Below are 17,203 nucleotides of genomic sequence, written 5' to 3' on the forward strand. Positions count from 1 at the left end.
TGAACGAAAGAGACCGATCGATATAGAGCTCAAATGATTGAAAATAATTACTTTTGCAGCATTTTTCTCATGTCGGCCCAACGCTTTGGATCCGAATCCATAGAGTCCATGATTAGAACTCTGGAGGTGTGAAGTTCAATATTTAGCAGAATCCAGTGGAACCTGCGGACACGTTACATGCACAGTCATGCATAACTCATCGATTAGACATACCATGCATGGAGTAAACAAAAGAGAATGGGCACAAGAGAGAAACACTCACCCAAAATGGTAAGGGAATAGAATATGACTTTTGAGTTGATGCTTTCTAAGAAACTTGTACAAGTCTTTCTCCACGTCTTCGGGGTGATTTTGTAACACATGTCCATTAACGATATGTGGGTCAATGAACCCAACATCATGGATGTTTCTTATTTTGCATTCCCGAATCTTCAATCTGCATAATAGCGTACGCAACAATATAGTTAGGACAATATATATATATATATATATATATATATATATATATATATATATATATATATATAGTGCAGGCAATGAAGAACGAGATGAGGTAGAAATAAATCACTTACAGAACGTAGCAACTCAGCATAGATTTGTCGAGCTCGCGCAGATTGAACAGCTGGAACAATTCACTCCTATGAACTTGTACAGAGTTCCGTTTGGTGTGATGCTCCTCTGTAACATCCGCATAAATATATTCTTTGTCGGCCCATGTTATGAATTGCTTGTACCAACGTAGCAGATTTCGCATTTGTGGTGGTAGACTCTTTTCCCGCGCAGGCTCGACGAGAGGCCCATTCCGCACATATTGTAATGCTATCTCACATACTGGCGCATCCTCTAGGCCTAAGAAGGCACGAAGAGTCAAACCCATCTCGGACGCTTGTTTCATGGCACTTGCTACAGTCAATCCAAGTGCTGCCGCAGCTGCTATGATCTCGGGGTCCTCTTCCGGACCGGCTTTCACTATGAGCGGGGGGATCGATTGTTTATTCTGCATCCCGAGCTGGTCAACTTGTTTCCCGCTTTTTTTACTTTCTTCTTTCTCCTCCTTCAATATTTTTGCTTGCCTACGAAGTTCATGTCCATAGTCGTCAGGCATATTCAGCTCGGCTTGGGACGGTGTCGTCAAAAAATCCTTAGCCCACTTCTTTTGCTTCTCAGTGAATACTTGCTTGGGCTCAGGCTCTTTTTTCGCCTTCGTATCCGCCTTCCATTTATCATAATGAGCAGACGCGGCCAATTTGGTTTCAGCTTCACTAAGTTCCCAAGCCTTGGGAAGAAAGGCTTCAGTGATGGCTCCGGTACCCTTGTGGTCTTAGGTACATAAGGGTCCGGGTTAATAGTCCAGGAGCGGGTTTCCTTGCTGTCCGCCTGCTTCTGCTTCTTCGCCGGAGGTGGATTGGGGGGCGTCGTACCCGCCGGAGGAGGATTGGGGGGCGTCGTACCCGCCGGAGGTTGTGGATCGGGGGACGGCGTCGAATGGCGTGAAGGAGGTGTAGGTGAACCACCACGACCACCACGACCACCGCCACCACCACCACCACCACCATCGGAGGGGGGTGGACTTGTTAGCCTTGGCGCCTCGCCTGGAAACACCATGTACTTCTTTTTCCATAGAATGATCTGGCGCTTGACATCTCCAAGTCTTCTCTCCCCTTCGGGTGTAGCTTTGTCAATCTCCAGGTCCTCAAACTCTTGGACTATGTCTTCCACCGTGACACGAGCATAGCCATATGCAATGGGGTTGTTGTGGTGGAGTGCTCCAGGTGTACAGGGTAAAGCACTGCCGGTAGCTACCTTCGTGGAAACGTTCCCCACGGGATAATGCAGATCACATTCTTTCATCTCCTTTACATCATCCACGGGGTAGTGAGGCTCCGGTGCACGAATCTCGATCATCGGTGCATTAGCACCAGGCGGGGCATCCGTGGAAGCCACGCTGCTTCTCCGCTGCTGGCTTCCGCGATCCGCTTCATGATCTTCATGCGGCCCTGCAGCCGATTTTTCTTTTACTAGTTCATGCACGGTCTGCTTCAACTCATGGAGTTCCGATGCAAACTTCGCCAAAAGATCTGCATCCCGGTCCGTCTTTCTCTTACGGCTTCTGTAACAGTACGGGTCATTGTCCTGGGAAAACCCTACTTTCCATAGAATTCTGCCTTTGCCCCGTACACGTCCTCCGTGTTCATCATTCCCGAGGGCTATTGTCAGTGCGTCTTTCTCTCTGTTGAACTTGATCAAGCCCTCTTGAGCTTGGGTCATTGCGTCAATAAGGGCTTGGGTGGGAGCAAACTTTTTCTTCCGGTGAACACACACCCCTGTCTCCGGGTCTAGCGATCCCCCTTGCCCGTACCACCAGCTTTTGGCCCTTGGGTCCCATCCCTCTGTACCTAGAGGGATTCCTCGCACCCTCAGGTCCTCCTCCATCTTCTGCCACTTAGGCTCCGAAAGGCGGTATCCTCCTGGCCCCATAATATGATGGAACTTTTTCTTACTCGCATTATCCTTATTTTTTTCAATATTTCCTTGAAATGCTCCGATTTCTTTTGCCTCACAAATTCTGGCCAATCATCTTTCAGTTTCTCATGTTGTCCATTGAAATCCGGAGTCTTGCCCTTGTTGACATAGTCACGGGTTAAATTTTTCTTGAAGTTCCGGAATGCTTCGCCCATTTTCTGAAGAGCGAACTCTTTAACTAGCCTCCTCCTCTCACGTCCACCCGGAACCTCGTTACCGAATTCATCGACTTTGTTGTATTCCGGAGGTAGAATGAAATGTTCCATAAGCTTTCTCCAGCAATCCTTTTTCGTTCTCTTGTCGACAAAACTGAAACCAAGACGTGCCTTCTTTGGCTCCTTCCATTCCTGGACGGCGATCGGGACGTTGTCTCTAACAACGACTCCGCATTGGTTGATAAACTTTGAGGTGTGCTGTAGGGGCTTGCCGGTTTCACTGACAAAATCAATGGCATATGTTTCTCCTGTTTACATCGCCTTGGATTTGCCACGCTTTGTCGTACTCGATCCGGCCGAGGGCTAAAAAAAGAAAGAGAGTCGCGCGCGTTAATACATATGTATTCACATTTCAGTAAGTTTGTATCACGAGAGGCTCAATGTATATATATACCTCGCCGGAGGTGGTTGCTACTTGCAATTCGAGATCGACGTTTGTTGACGGTTGACCTCCGTCGACAATGTCCGTTCCTTCACCCTCTTGATCATCGACAATGTCTGTTCCACCGTCAAGGTTCAGAAAAGAAGAGACTACATCCTCTTCTTGCTCATATTCTGAGCCCGGCACATAAGGAATCTCGTTGTTTATGATGCCCATTAAATAACGTTCAGCCTCCGGATCCCTAAGCGGCTCGGCTCTATCGTCCGCCATATGTCACTCCTGCATGTAGTAAAAATAAATTAAGTATAAAGGAATTAAAAAATAAGATTAAGGGGACATAGAGGAGGAGGAATTAAAAAATAAGATTATTGAGCACTAATTTGCATAAAAGTTTTTGTTTGAGCACTGCCAAGTATTTTGTTTTTCCTTTTCTTTTTCCTTTCCTTTTTCCTTTTCTTATTTTGTTTTTCCTTTTCTTCTTCCTTTTCTTTTTCCTTTTCTTCTTCCTTTTCTTCTTCCTTTTCTTCTTCCTTTTCTTTTTCCTTTTCTTCTTCCTTTTCTTCTTCCTTTTCTTTTTCCTTTTCTTCTTCCTTTTCTTTTTCCTTTTCTTCTTCTTTTCTTCTTCCTTTTCTTCTTCCTTTTCTTTTTCCTTTTCTTCTTCCTTTTCTTTTTCCTTTTCTTATTTTGTTTTTCCTTTTCTTCTTCCTTTTGTTTTTTCCTTTTCTTCTTCCTTTTCATCTTCCTTTTCTTTTTCCTTTTCTTCTTCCTTTTCTTCTTCCTTTTCTTTTTCCTTTTCTTCCTCTTTTCTTCTTCCTTTTCTTCTTCCTTTTCTTCTTCCTTTTCTTTTTCCTTTTCTTATTTTGTTTTTCCTTTTCTTCTTCCTTTTCTTTTTCCATTTCTTCTTCCTTTTCTTTTTCCTTTTCTTATTTTGTTTTTCCTTTTCTTCTTCCTTTTCTTTTTTCCTTTTCTTCTTCCTTTTCTTTTTCCTTTTCTTAATTTGTTTTTCCTTTTCTTCTACCTTTTCTTTTTCCTTTTCTTATTTTATTTTTCCTTTTCTTCTTCCTTTTCTTTTTCCTTTTCTTATTTTGTTTTTCCTTTTCTTATTTTCTTTTTCCTTTTCTTCTTCCTTTTCTTTTTCCTTTTCTTATTTTGTTTTTTCCTTTTCTTCTTCCTTTTCTTTTTCCTTTTCTTATTTTCTTTTTCCTTTTCTTCTTCCTTTTCTTTTTTCCTTTTCTTATTTTGTTTTTCCTTTTCTTATTTTCTTTTTCCTTTTCTTCTTCCTTTTCTTTTTCCTTTTCTTATTTTGTTTTCCCTTTTCTTCTTCCTTTTCTTTTTCCTTTTCTTCTTCCTTTTCTTTGTTTGAGGAGGACGGCAGGCGGCGGCGGGCGGCGGAGGACGGCAGGCGTCGGCGGGAGGCGGAGGACGGCAGGCAGGCGGTGGCGGGCGGCGGCGGCGGTAGGGGCAGGGGCAGGGGCAGCGGTGGCGGCGGCGGCAGCGCGCAGGGGCAGGGGCAGCGGTGGCGGCGGCGGGCGGAGGCAGGGGCGGCGGCGGCTCGCACGGGGAAGGGCAGGGGCGGCGGCGGCGCGCAGGGGCAGGGCAGGGGCGGCGGCGCGCAGGGTAGGGCAGGGGCGGCGGCGGCAGTGCAGGGCAAGGGCGGCAGCGTAGGGCAGGGGAAGTGGGGGGCGGCGGAGCTCACTGGGGGCAGGGCGCCGGCGTCGGGGCAGGGCGTCGGCGTCGGGGCAGCAGCCTGGCGGCGTCGGCGTCGATCGGCGTCGGGGCAGGGCGTCGGCGTCGAGAAGAGAATGGGAGGTGGGGGAAAATTTACTAAGTGTTGTATATATAGACAGAGCAGTAGTCCCGGTTGGGGACGCCAACCGCGACTAAAGGTACCCTTTAGTCACGGTTGGTCTCCCCAACCGGGACTAAAGGTTCTTTCGCGCCGCTTTCGTTCCCGCGCGGAAAGAGCCGTTAGTCGCGGTTCGTGTCACGAACCACGACTAAAGGTCCTTTTTCATATACTTTTAAGAAAATACAAATAATATATCAAAAGATTCAGAAAAATAAAACTAATTCATATTAAAATCTTAAAAATAGAAATACTATATCAAAAAATTCAGAAAAATAAAACGAATTCATTTTAAAATCTTAAAAATAGAAATAATATATCAAAAAATTCAGAAAAATAAAACTAATTCATTTTAAAATCTTAAAAATAGAAATAATATATCAAAAAATTCAGAAAAATAAAACTAATTCATTTTAAAATCTTAAAAATAGAAATAATATATCAAAAAATTCAGAAAAATAAAACTAATTCATTTTAAAATCTTAAAAATAGAAATAATATATCAAAAAATCCAGAAAAATAAAACTAATTCATTTTAAAATCTTAAAAATAGAAATAATATATCAAAAAATTCAGAAAAATAAAACTAATTCATTTTAAAATCTTAAAAATAGAAATAATATATCAAAAAATTCAATAAAATAAAACTAATTCATTTTAAAATCTTAAAAATACAAATAATATATCAAATACAAATCATCCGGATTCGCCATCGTACGTTTTAATTCACATGATCCATTCAACAAAGTTTGGTACAATAAATTATTACACATCAATTCTTCCCTTGTGTCCCTGCTTGCTTACGATTGTGCCGTATTCATGGAGCATCCTCATCATTTAACTTAATGCTTGGGTCAGTGTACACTTTGAATGGCGGAATTTCACCAAACATATTATAATCTTCTGACATGTCTGTCTTGTCCTCCACTCCCACGATGTTTCTTTTCCCTGAAAGAACAATGTGGCGCTTTGTATCATCGCATGATGTACTGATTGTTTTCTTATCTTTCCGTTTCCTCGGTTTGCTACTCATGTCCTTCAAATAAAAAACCTGAGCGACATCTTTGGCAAGGACGAATGGTTCGTCAAGGTAACCAAGATTGTTGAAATCCACCATTGTCATTCCGTATTGCTCGTCCACCTTTACCCCATCTCCTGTTAGCTTGAACCATTTGCACCGGAACAAAGGGACCTTAAAGGAGGGTCCATAGTCAAGTTCCCATATCTCCTCTATGTAACCATAATATGTGACCTTTTGCCCATTCTCGGTTGCTGCATCAAAGCGGACACCACTGTTTTGGTTGGTGCTCTTTTTATCTTGGGCGATGGTGTAAAATGTATTCCCATTTATCTCGTACCCTTGGAAAGTCGTTATAGTCGAAGATGGTGTCTTGGCCAACATGTACAGCTGATCTCCAACATCATTGTCATTCATTAAATGTTTTCGCAACCAACTGCCGAAAGTCTCCATGTGGGCCTTTCTAATCCAGGATTCAGGCTTCCCCGGGTTGTCCGAGCGTAAAATATTCTTGTGTTGCTCGAAGTACGGAGCCACCAAGCTGGAATTTTGCAGAACTGTGTGGTGTGCTTCAGTCATAGAATGACCGTCCATACATATCGTTGATTTCCTTCCGATCGTGCCTTTTCCACATAGTCTCCCCTCGTGCCGCGATTGAGGAATACCAATCGGCTTAAGGTCAGGAACATAGTCAATACAGAACTCAATTACCTCCTCATTTCCATAGCCCTTGACGATGCTTCCTTCTGGCCTAGCACGGTTACGAACATATTTCTTTAATACTCCCATGAACCTCTCAAAGGGGAACATATTGTGTAGAAATACAGGACCGAGAATGGAAATCTCTTCGACTAGGTGGAGCAGGAGGTGCGTCATAATATCGAAGAAGGATGGTGGGAACACCAACTCAAAACTGACAAGGCATTGGACCACATCGTTCTGTAACCGTGGTAGATCTTCTGGATTGATTACCTTCTGAGAGATTGCATTGAGGAATGCACATAGCTTCACAATGGCTACTCGAACATTTTCCGGTAGGAGCCCCCTCAAAGCAATCGGAAGCAATTGCGTCATAATCACGTGGCAGTCGTGAGACTTCAGGTTTTGGAACTTTTTGTCCGCCATGTTTATTATTCCCTTTATATTCGACGAGAAGCCAGATGGGACCTTCATACTGCTCAGGCATTCAAAAAAAATGACCTTCTCTTCTTTGGTAAGAGCGTAGCTGGCACGACCTTGAAACCATTCCGGATGCCGGTCATCTGGGTCTTTCAAAAGTTGCTGGTCCTGCCGTGCTTCCTTTGTATCATTTGTCTTCCCATACATGCCCAAGAAGCTTAGCAGGTTCACGCAAATATTCTTCGTAACATGCATCACGTTGATTGCAGAGCGGACATCTAGGACTTTCCAATATTCTAGCTCCCAAAATATAGATATCTTCTTCCACATGGGTGCGTGCCCGTCAACTCCCCGCGGAACTGATTGTCCGCCAGGACCCTTTCCAAAGATGACTTTCAAATCCTTGACCATATCAAATATCTCAGCACCAGTACGTTCCGCAGGCTTCGGCCGGTGATCTGCCTTGCCGTTGAAATGCTTGCCTTTCTTTCTTACGTTATGATTTCAGGGAAGAAATCGACGATGACCCAGGTACACGTTCTTCTTACAATTACCCAAACGTACACTTTCAGTCTCATGTAAGCAGTGCGTGCATGCATTGTATCCCTTATTTGTCTGTCCCGAAAGGTTACTGAGAGCAGGCCAATCGTTGATGGTTACAAAAAGCAACGCGCGTAGGTCAAATTCCTCTTCTTTGTGCTCATCCCAGACACGTACACCAGGTCTGCTCCACAACTGTAAAAGTTCATCAACTAATGGCCTTAGGTACACATCGATGTCGTTCCCGGGTTGCTTTGGACCTTGGATGAGCACTGGCATCATAATGAACTTCCGCTTCATGCACAACCAAGGAGGAAGGTTGTAGATGCATAGAGTCACGGGCCAGGTGCTATGGCGGGAGCTCTGCTTGCCAAAAGGATTCATGCCATCAGTACTTAGACCAAATCTTATGTTCCTTGCGTCAGCTGCAAAATCTTTGAACACTCTGTCGATCTTTCTCCATTGCGTTCCATCAGCGGTGTGTCTCAACTCCCCGTCGGACTTACGGTCCTCTTTGTGCCATCGCAACGACTTGGCATGCTTTTTGTTCCTGAACAGACGTTTCAACCGTGGTATTATAGGAGCATACCACATCACCTTGGCGGGAACCCTCTTCCTGGGTTTCTCGCCCTCAACATCGTCACCAGGGTCATCGCCTCTGATCTTATAACGCAATGCAGTGCATACAGGGCATTCATTCAAATTCTCGTATTCACCGCGGTAGAGGATGCAGTCGTTAATGCATGCATGTATCTTCAGAACCTCTAAACCTAGAGGGCAGACAACCTTCTTTGCTTCGTACGTACTGGCGGGCAACTCGTTATTCTTCGAAAACATATTCTTCAACATTTTCAGCAAATTTTCAAATGATGAGTCAGCTACACCTTCCTGTGCCTTCCATTTTAGCAAATCCAGTGTGCAGCCCAGCTTTTTCAGACTATTATCGCATCCTGGATACAACGACTTTTTGTGATCCTCTAACATGCGATCCAAATTCTCCCTCTCCTTGTCAGTTTCGCAACGTCTCCGTGCATCAGCAATGGTCCGACCAAGATCATCAGCGGGCTCATCATGTGCCTCTTCTTCACCTTCACCTAACCCTTCCCCACCTTCAGCATCATCCTCCATGAAAGTATCACCGAAATGATCATGATAGTTGTCATCGATATCATCCCCTTCTTCATCTTCTTCCATTCTAACCCCTCTTTCTCCATGCTTGGTCCAACAATTATAGCTTCGCATGAAACCGTGCCGAAGCAGGTGCATGTGAACGTCTCTTGAGGAGGAGTAACCCTTCTGATTCTTACAGACAGCACATGGACAGATAATAAAACCTCGCTGCTTGTTCGCATTTGCCACTACGAGGAAATCTTTCAAACCCGTAGTGAACTCGCCGGAGAGTCGGGGACCGTACATCCATTGCCGATTCATCTGCATTATTATTATATAAAGTATATAATTAACCATCATGCATTTGTTAAACTAACTAGCTAGAAATAATACAAATTAAACAATGAACTACACACATGCATATTTTATCAATGACACATGAAAGATTCAAGTTGCTAACCGCGATCGCGGAGGAAAAATAAATGAGAAAGCTCAAGTGTGGCTCGGACACTTCATATCATGTTTGTTTCATGCTCTCAGGCATTTCATCGAACACCTTGTGTGCATAGGAGGAACCAAAAGCAAACCCACCACCCCCCTTCTGAATTGTGGCTAAGTGAAGTGAGCTGAGTCCTATATATAGGGATGGGCCTTTAGTCCCGGTTGGCCTGGCCAACCGCGACTAAAGGCCTTTGGGCCAGCCTGAGAACCTTTAGTCCCGGTTGGCCAGGCCAACCGGGACTAAAGCCCCTCCCGTCCGCCAGCTGTCGACCGAGCGCGCTGGGCCCAGATAGTTGGCCGCGGGTCTCCTCCCGAACCGCGACTAAAGACCCCTTTGGTCGCGGTTCGATTATTTTAGGGACTAATGGGGGCGTATGGAAGCCTCTTTTTCTACTAGTGCACGCCGGCGGATGGCGGCAAGCTTCTCTCTTGTTGCATAGGTCGATCAATTCCTGCTATGTGAACAAGGTAGCTTGACACTAGATTGCATTTAATAAACTGATGATTGTTCATCGAGTGTCAAGTTCACCTCGTTCATATACGTTGATATCCCTACTACAACGAAAGAAACTTTTAAATTTTTTATATACATTTTTTGGTGGGTGAAATTGTTCATATACGTTGATAGCCCGTTCGACACATGGTGATTCAAAAAGAGCCGTGGGAATATCAATGTTCTGTTTTTGAAGGAGATAGACCATGACTGTTAATATTCTCTCTGATAAGCAGAGAAGACTAATAGTAACAGTCCATCTCCTTAACAAAGGGTGCAATGATGACCGAAGCTTATCACTTCTCGACGACCCCGCTATTTAAGCCGGTCGACTAGCTCCTCACGTGATGAGGTGGGACTAATTAAACTCCGAAACCCGCCAACCCAATACGGACGTGGAGATCTTAAGTACAAGGTGTGACTAAACGTACGAAACCCTCCGTATTCGTGAGTTCTTGTGGGAGAGAGGAAGGCGAACGAGGACGAGCGACCAGAGATGAAGACATCCCAGTTTGTGGTCAATCCAGAGAGAGGGGTATGTTTGACATTTGTTCCAGGACCCACCTGACTGAGGCCAAGATAGCAAAGTTCAATGTAACAGATGGCAATGGACCAATTACAATCTAGGGGTGGCAAATTGTCAAAGCGCAAAGAAAGTTGTGGAAAAAAAAATCAGAAAGTACGACATTAAATGCCCAATTCTTCCCCAGTAGGTCCAGCATTTTCGCGCGCAAGGTTAGCATACATAGCTAGAGAGTAATAAAGAGTTAGGAGGAATTTAATTTTAGTTTTCCTGATTTTTAAATCAAGGGATTTATTTATCACTCATGAGGATTACAAGAGATATAAATACAATCACAAAAGATGGGAGGAATAAATTTCAACCAGAGACACCTCCTTCTTCCTCATAAGCTTGCTTTGAGCACCTATGGGGCAGCCTCGTCAGCTTCACACCTAACATGTACCAAATCAAAACTCTTAAATTCCATACTTAGATATGTTATTTCACGACAGATAGATACCATGTCCTATCTTTCATAACAAGTAGAGTTCCACAAACTAAGCAGAATCTGGGTGTCACTATTCAGTATAAATGAATGGAAGCACACATCAATAGCCAGTTTGACACCATCTCGCATCGCAAATTCTTCCATTGTATGAAGAGGAAGTCAAACAGAAAGCTCACGAGCTCAGGTTTGCAAGAGAAAAGTCCACTTTACAGTCCTGGACTTGCCACTCGATTTAGGATTCAACTCTCAACTCCAAGGCCGGTTGTCCCACACTCGACTTGCCACTTGGTTCAGAAATCGCCCCTCCCCCTCACTCAATTAATTGAACCCGGTTTTGACTCGGTTGACCAGCTTTGACCGTGTTGATTGCTGACTAGGCAACCCCAGCTAGCTTTTGAGTACCCAATTAGCTCTAACTGTTTTGTCTTGTTTGTGTCTTTTACATTTTATTGATCATAATAGTAATCCAAGTATATAACTCAAAACTAACTTCATCATATCGCAATTGGACTCACTGGTGATCTTTTCGGAATATTACTATCACACTCTTCTTTCGTTTATCCTCTTCATATCTCACTTTTGTTGTGTATGTACCCAACTACCATTAACAGTCTAATGCAACACAGATTCAGCTAGCAATTGAAGAAGGGAATATAGTAGATTGCAAAGTTATATGGTTTAAGTGTATACCTCCAGGAGTGGGTTTTTAGGGGATAGGGACGTTTTGAGTGTTCAATAAGAACAAGGGAGATTACATATTGATCTATTTTATCATATGGCTTGATTCTCAAGCTAGATACATACAAGGGAGTAGATCCCAAACCAATAAGTTAACTCAATACTTACGTGGTTAATAACACAAACTCTAGTAGCCCCCATAAATAGTACTCCCTCCGTCCGAAAAAGCTTGTCCCTCAAATGGATGTATCTAGCACCAAGTTAGTGCTAGATACATTCATTTGAGGGATAAGCTTGGGACAAGCTTTTCCAGACAGAGGGAGTAACTTATAAGTTAGCTATGTGCAGATTGTGGAGGTCTTTAGAGGGTTATATAGACAAGTGTTATGACGATTGTAGGTGACTATGACTTGTATTTCTTTGAGCCAACTTGGTTCCTCGGCATATAATTTATGTGGAGTAGATAGCATTGGATGGTTAGTGGCAGAAAAAGTAAAGATACCCATGAGGTGGGTTTGCTGCTTAGTTCCATTATCGTTTTTTGTCTTGTTGCGTTGTTGCAGAGACTTGGTGGACTTTGTTTATTGATTGCTGATTGTTTTGGCTATATGTTTGTGTTGTTTCTTTTATCGATCATAACACAATGAGCCATGTACACAACTCACAAACCAGCTTAATTATAGTGCAATTAAACTCATCTTGATCTTTACGGAATTTATCCTCCTTAATTATACTACTACCTCCGTCGGGAAATACTTGTTGGAGAAATGAATAAAAACTAATAAATCTAGAACTAAAATACATCTAGATACATCCATTTTCCAGACAAGTAAACGTAACTAGTATTAGCAGTCTAATGCAACAAAAAGGTTATGTATAACTATTATACATAATATGTTAGTATCATCATTAAATAAATACATATGTTTTCACATTATGGGGGTGACTGACTGGATGTGGATGAATGAGCGGCATGGCAGTGGCACGGGAATGACTAGGGACCAGTCGACTGAATTTGTTTCTGGGGTCAGTCGATTTTTTCCCTGCCGTTGAATGCAAAAGGAATGGCCAGGTCTTCTGCTTCTTCTACCTCTAAAAATATTGTTCATCGTCTTCCTTCTCCTGGTCTCGATCTGAACCGCCCACAAACATCGGCCGGACTGCCTGCCTCCTCCGCCCGCGGTCGGCGACGCTCCCGCGACCGCCTTGCCGCACCACCCTCCCCTCAACCTCTCCCCACCGCCGCCCCTGGCCATCCCTCTAGCCCCGCCCCTGGCCATCTTTTTTCTCCAGCGGAGCCCCACCACCGCCGCCACCCTAAACCCTAAAATAGATAATGGGGTGATGGCGGCGAGCCCCTTCTCTCTGGCGAGGCCCTTCCTCCTCCTTCCTTCATTCAAAATCAACTGACCCGTATTCGAAATTCAGCTTGACTGACATGTAGCTAAACTGCAGTGGCACACACAATAAAATATATTTTGCACTCGATAATGTGTGTACAATTAATGCAAGGAAAACAAAACACACTCGATGGATCGGTTCTGGTGATAGACACAGATGCATATTGGCACGCACGCATGCACAGGGGTAGGAATAGGGAAGGAGCAGCTGGATGGATCAGAAGGAGAAGGAGGAGCAACGCTGGTGGAGGTAGACGGTGCAGTCGTCCTTGGGCACGATGGTGGGCATGTAGACCGGCTCGTCGCAGCCGTGGGTGGTGTGGCGCTTGAAGTCGACGACGGAGACGAAGAGCGCGAGGAAGAGGGCGAGGTGGTTGAGGGCGTAGCGCTGGCCTATGCACTGGTGCGCGCCGGCGCCGAAGGCCAGGAAGTTGCGCTTGAACGCCTCGTCCTCCCGCCGCGCCTCCGAGAAGAAGCGGTCCGGGTCGAACGCCTCCGCCTCCGTGAACCCCTGGAACGACGACTCGTACACCGACGGGAACACGATGGCGCCCTTGGGCACCGTGTACCACTCCGTCAGCTTGAACGGCTCGGCGGCGATGTGCGGCACCAACGTCGCCGGTGGCCGGTACCGGACCACCTCGCGCGCCACCGCGTGGGTGTACTTGAGCTGCATGAACTTGTCCGGCGTGATGGGCTCCCCTGACTCCGGCGACCAGACCGCGGACACCTCGGCGCGCATGCGGGCCACCACGTCAGGGTGGGACCCCAGGGCGGCCACGGCCCAGCAGAGCGAGGAGGTGGACGCGTCCTGGGCGGCGAAGAGGAAGTCGAACAGGTAGCCCCCAAGATCCTCGTCCGCGGTGTGCTTGGGAAGCGGCCGCCCCGCCGCCGCGGCTTCGTCCATCTCCTTCACCAGGCCCTGCATCCAGTAGTCGACGAGGCACTCCGGCTCACCGCCGGCGCGCATCCGCGCCTTGCTCTGACCCACGCACTCGGCGAGGGTGCGCACCAGCCGCCCCACGGCCAGCCTCGCCCGCCGGAACGCGAAGCCGGGCAGGTCAACCGGCAAGGCGATGACGCCCACGTTGAAGACCGCGTAGTCCTCGCCGAACCTCGCCCTTGCCTCCTGGGTGAGGTACGGGCCTACGAACACCGTCTGCGAGGTCTCGAGGTTCATGTCGCGGCAGGCCACCCGTATGGGCGCCGGCGTGGCCGGAGATGTCTCATCGAGCAGCCTGCGGATGTGGGCTAGGACGATCCGCTGCTGGATGGCGGCGTAGGTGGAGAGGGCGCGCGGCGTGAAGGTGGGCGCCATCCGGCGGCGCAGGTCCTTGTGCTCGTCGCCGAAGAGGTAGATGAAGTTGTGCTCGCCGAAGAGCTTCTTGCCGAAGGGGTGGCCGACGAAGTGGAAGGCGTCGGGGCGGACGTTGGCGAAGACGCGGTGGGACAGCTCCGAGTCGCGGACGAAGAGGATGAAGCGGCCGACGAGGAAGTCGGCGGCCAGGCCGGCGCCGGAGTCCCTCGCCCGCGCGGCTTGTACCTCCCAGAAGCCGGTGGGGTCGCGGATCATGGGCACGATGCTGCCGAGGAAGGGCACCACCAAGGAGGGGCCTGGCAGGACGCCCTTGTTGCGGTGGTAGGACAGCTGCTCCACCAAAAAGTAGAAGGCCACCGCCGCCGCCACCAACGGCGCCGCCGCCCGCACGTAGCCCATGAAACCCACACCCAGAGGCAGAGGGAGCAACTCCATCATCGCCCACCACAACACAATGCCTGCACGTAACGTACCTACGTATTATTGATTTGTGATTGGCAGCTGAGAGTGTGTATTTGTATTTGTTTAACGGAGCTACTATAATATAGGAGTACTCTATATGGGGAGAATGACAGGTTGGAGTGGTCGAAGAACACATCTGTTCAATCTTTGAAACAGGCTCTCGCCCCGCTTTATATATAAAGCAAAAACATCAAGAATACATGGCCGAACGATACAATGCGGTGAGAAGGTTCTCTGAGACAGCAGATCCCTAGATAACAGGCCAACATAAACGCACGCAAACATATTACAATGCCATGACACGGCCTAGGACACCTAGCCTCCACGACAACGCCCTCAAGAGGGGAACCCGAGCACCGCCGCTGCCGAGTCCGAGGGGACAAAGGTTTTCACCCGGAGACAGTGACACAGAGAGAAGAACCATGACGACGTCTTCAAGAAGATAACAGTACCCGCAGATCTCGTCGTCGCTTGTGCCAAAGCACTGAGCTTTCGCTCGGCAGCTCACCCGTGCCACCACGAGGCACCCAGACCAGACATGGCAAGAACCGGCCTCCAGATCCGGAGCTGGGCAACAATAGGTTTGCCCGGACCACCCTCCGCTACATCCCTCGCCGCCTAGGTGACCGAGAGACGCAACCACCGCTGCCGTCATGGAGTTTGCCGAAAAGCCACCATACGGACCACCATCCGGGCCGCCGCCCCGGCATCCATGTCCCGAGTCACCGCCAGCCATCACCATCGCAACACGCAGACCACGGTGGCAAGAGTGGAAGACAGTTCTTCTACTCCTAGCCAGGCATCAGCCACCGGGCCTGGGTGATCGCCTCCACAGTAGGAGGCGCCCACGCCCACGTTTGCTCATCAATGATCTTTTTGTGTAGAATCTAAATTGTCAATAGGAATCTTCCCCGGTTTAAGATCCTACACATAGAGTTCAATGAAGACCAAGTGGTTGTGATGGTTTGAGAAGTAACGTATTTAAGGTCGTAAACACCCTGTTCGCGGAGCGAGGTGGGTCTAAACTTAATTAGAGACTAAACTTAGCAGTAGCGATGGTGGGAGAAAAGTGTTGCTGCTAAGTTCATTGTCAGTAGCGCCTTTGCGAAACCGGCGCTACTACTATACCTAGTCTGGCGCTACGTCGTGGAAATTGTAGTAGTAGCGCTGTTTTCACCTAGCGCGCTACTGCTACGCGGCTAGCAGTAGCGCAGTTTGTATCCGCGCGCTACTGCTAAGTACCAGTAGCGCCTTGTTTTATATCGCGCTGCTGGTAAGATTCTGTGTATAAGCTTTGAAGGAAATATGCCCTAGAGGCAATAATAAAGTTGTTATTTATATTTCCTTATATCGTGATAAATGTTTATTATTCATGCTAGAATTGTATTAAAAGGAAACTTATTACATGTGCGAATATATAGACAAACAGAGTGTCCCTAGTATGCCTCTACTTGACTAGCTCGTTAATCAAAGATGGTTAAGTTTCCTACCCATAGACATGTGTTGTCATTTGATGAACGGGATCACATCATTAGAGAATGATGTGATGGACAAGACCCATCCGTTAGCTTAGCACTATGATCGTTTAGTTTATTGCTATTGCTTTCTTCGTGACTTATACATGTTCCTATGAGTACGAGATTATGCAACTCCCGAATACCGGAGGAACACTTAGTGTGCTATCAAATGTCACAACGTAACTGGGTGATTATAAAGATGCTCTACAGGTGTCTCTGATGGTGTTTGTTGAGTTGGCATAGATCGAGATTAGGATTTGTCACTACGATTTTCAGAGAGGTATCTCCGGGCCCTCTCGGTAATGCACATCACTATAAGCCTTGCAAGCAATGTGACTAATGAGTTAGTTATGAGATGATGCATTATGGAACAAGTAAAGCGACTTGCCGGTAATGAGATTGAACTAGGTATGATGATACCGACGATCGAATCTCGGGCAAGTAACATACCGATGACAAAGGGAACAACGTATGTTGTTGTGCGGTTTGACCGATAAAGATCTTCGTAGAATATGTAGGAACCAATATGAGCATCCAGGTTCCGCTATTGGTTATTGACCAGAGAGGAGTCTCGGTCATGTCTACATAGTTCTCGAACCCGTAGGGTCCGCACGCTTAACGTTCGATGACGATATGTATTATGAGTTATGTGATTTTATGTACCGAAGGTAGTTCGGAGTCCCGGATGTGATCACGGACATGACGAGGAGTCTCGAAATGGTCGAGAAATAAAGAATGATATATTGGACAATGTTATTCGGACACCGGATGAGTTCCAGGGGCCACCGTATAAATATCAGAGTGCTGGAAGGGTTATCGGAACCACCGGAGAAGTAATGGGCCTTATTGAGCCGAGGGGAGAGAGAGAGGGGCAGCCAAGGGCTGGCCGCGGGCCCCCCATGGGCCTAGTCCGAATTGGACTAGGTGCAGGGGCGGCGCCCCCTCCTTCCTTCTCTTTCCCCTCTCCTTCCTTCTTCTCCTAGTAGGACTAGGAAAGGAGGGAATCCAACTCCTACTAGGAGTAGGATTGCCCCCCTTGGGCGCGCCGTATAGGGCCAGCCGGCCTCCCCC

At 46.8% G+C, this 17,203-nt stretch overlaps 1 protein-coding gene across 1 annotated transcript; it reads right to left on the bottom strand.

Moving 5' to 3' along the window:
* Positions 1 to 12,890: 12,890 nt before the first annotated feature.
* LOC109772439 (cytochrome P450 710A1) lies at positions 12,891 to 14,735 on the bottom strand. The gene has a single exon (XM_020331125.4). The coding sequence runs from the start codon at positions 14,589 to 14,591 to the stop codon at positions 13,053 to 13,055; it is 1,539 nt and encodes a 512-aa protein (XP_020186714.1). The 5' UTR covers positions 14,592 to 14,735; the 3' UTR covers positions 12,891 to 13,052.
* Positions 14,736 to 17,203: the final 2,468 nt, after the last annotated feature.

This window comes from Aegilops tauschii, chromosome 4 (assembly GCF_002575655.3).
Source record: "Aegilops tauschii subsp. strangulata cultivar AL8/78 chromosome 4, Aet v6.0, whole genome shotgun sequence".
NCBI lineage: Eukaryota > Viridiplantae > Streptophyta > Magnoliopsida > Poales > Poaceae > Aegilops > Aegilops tauschii.

What these genes read in the sequence shown, in the direction of transcription:
- LOC109772439 (XM_020331125.4), bottom strand. Translation starts at nt 14,591, where the DNA reads ATGATGGAGTTGCTCCCTCTGCCTCTGGGTGTGGGTTTCATGGGCTAC.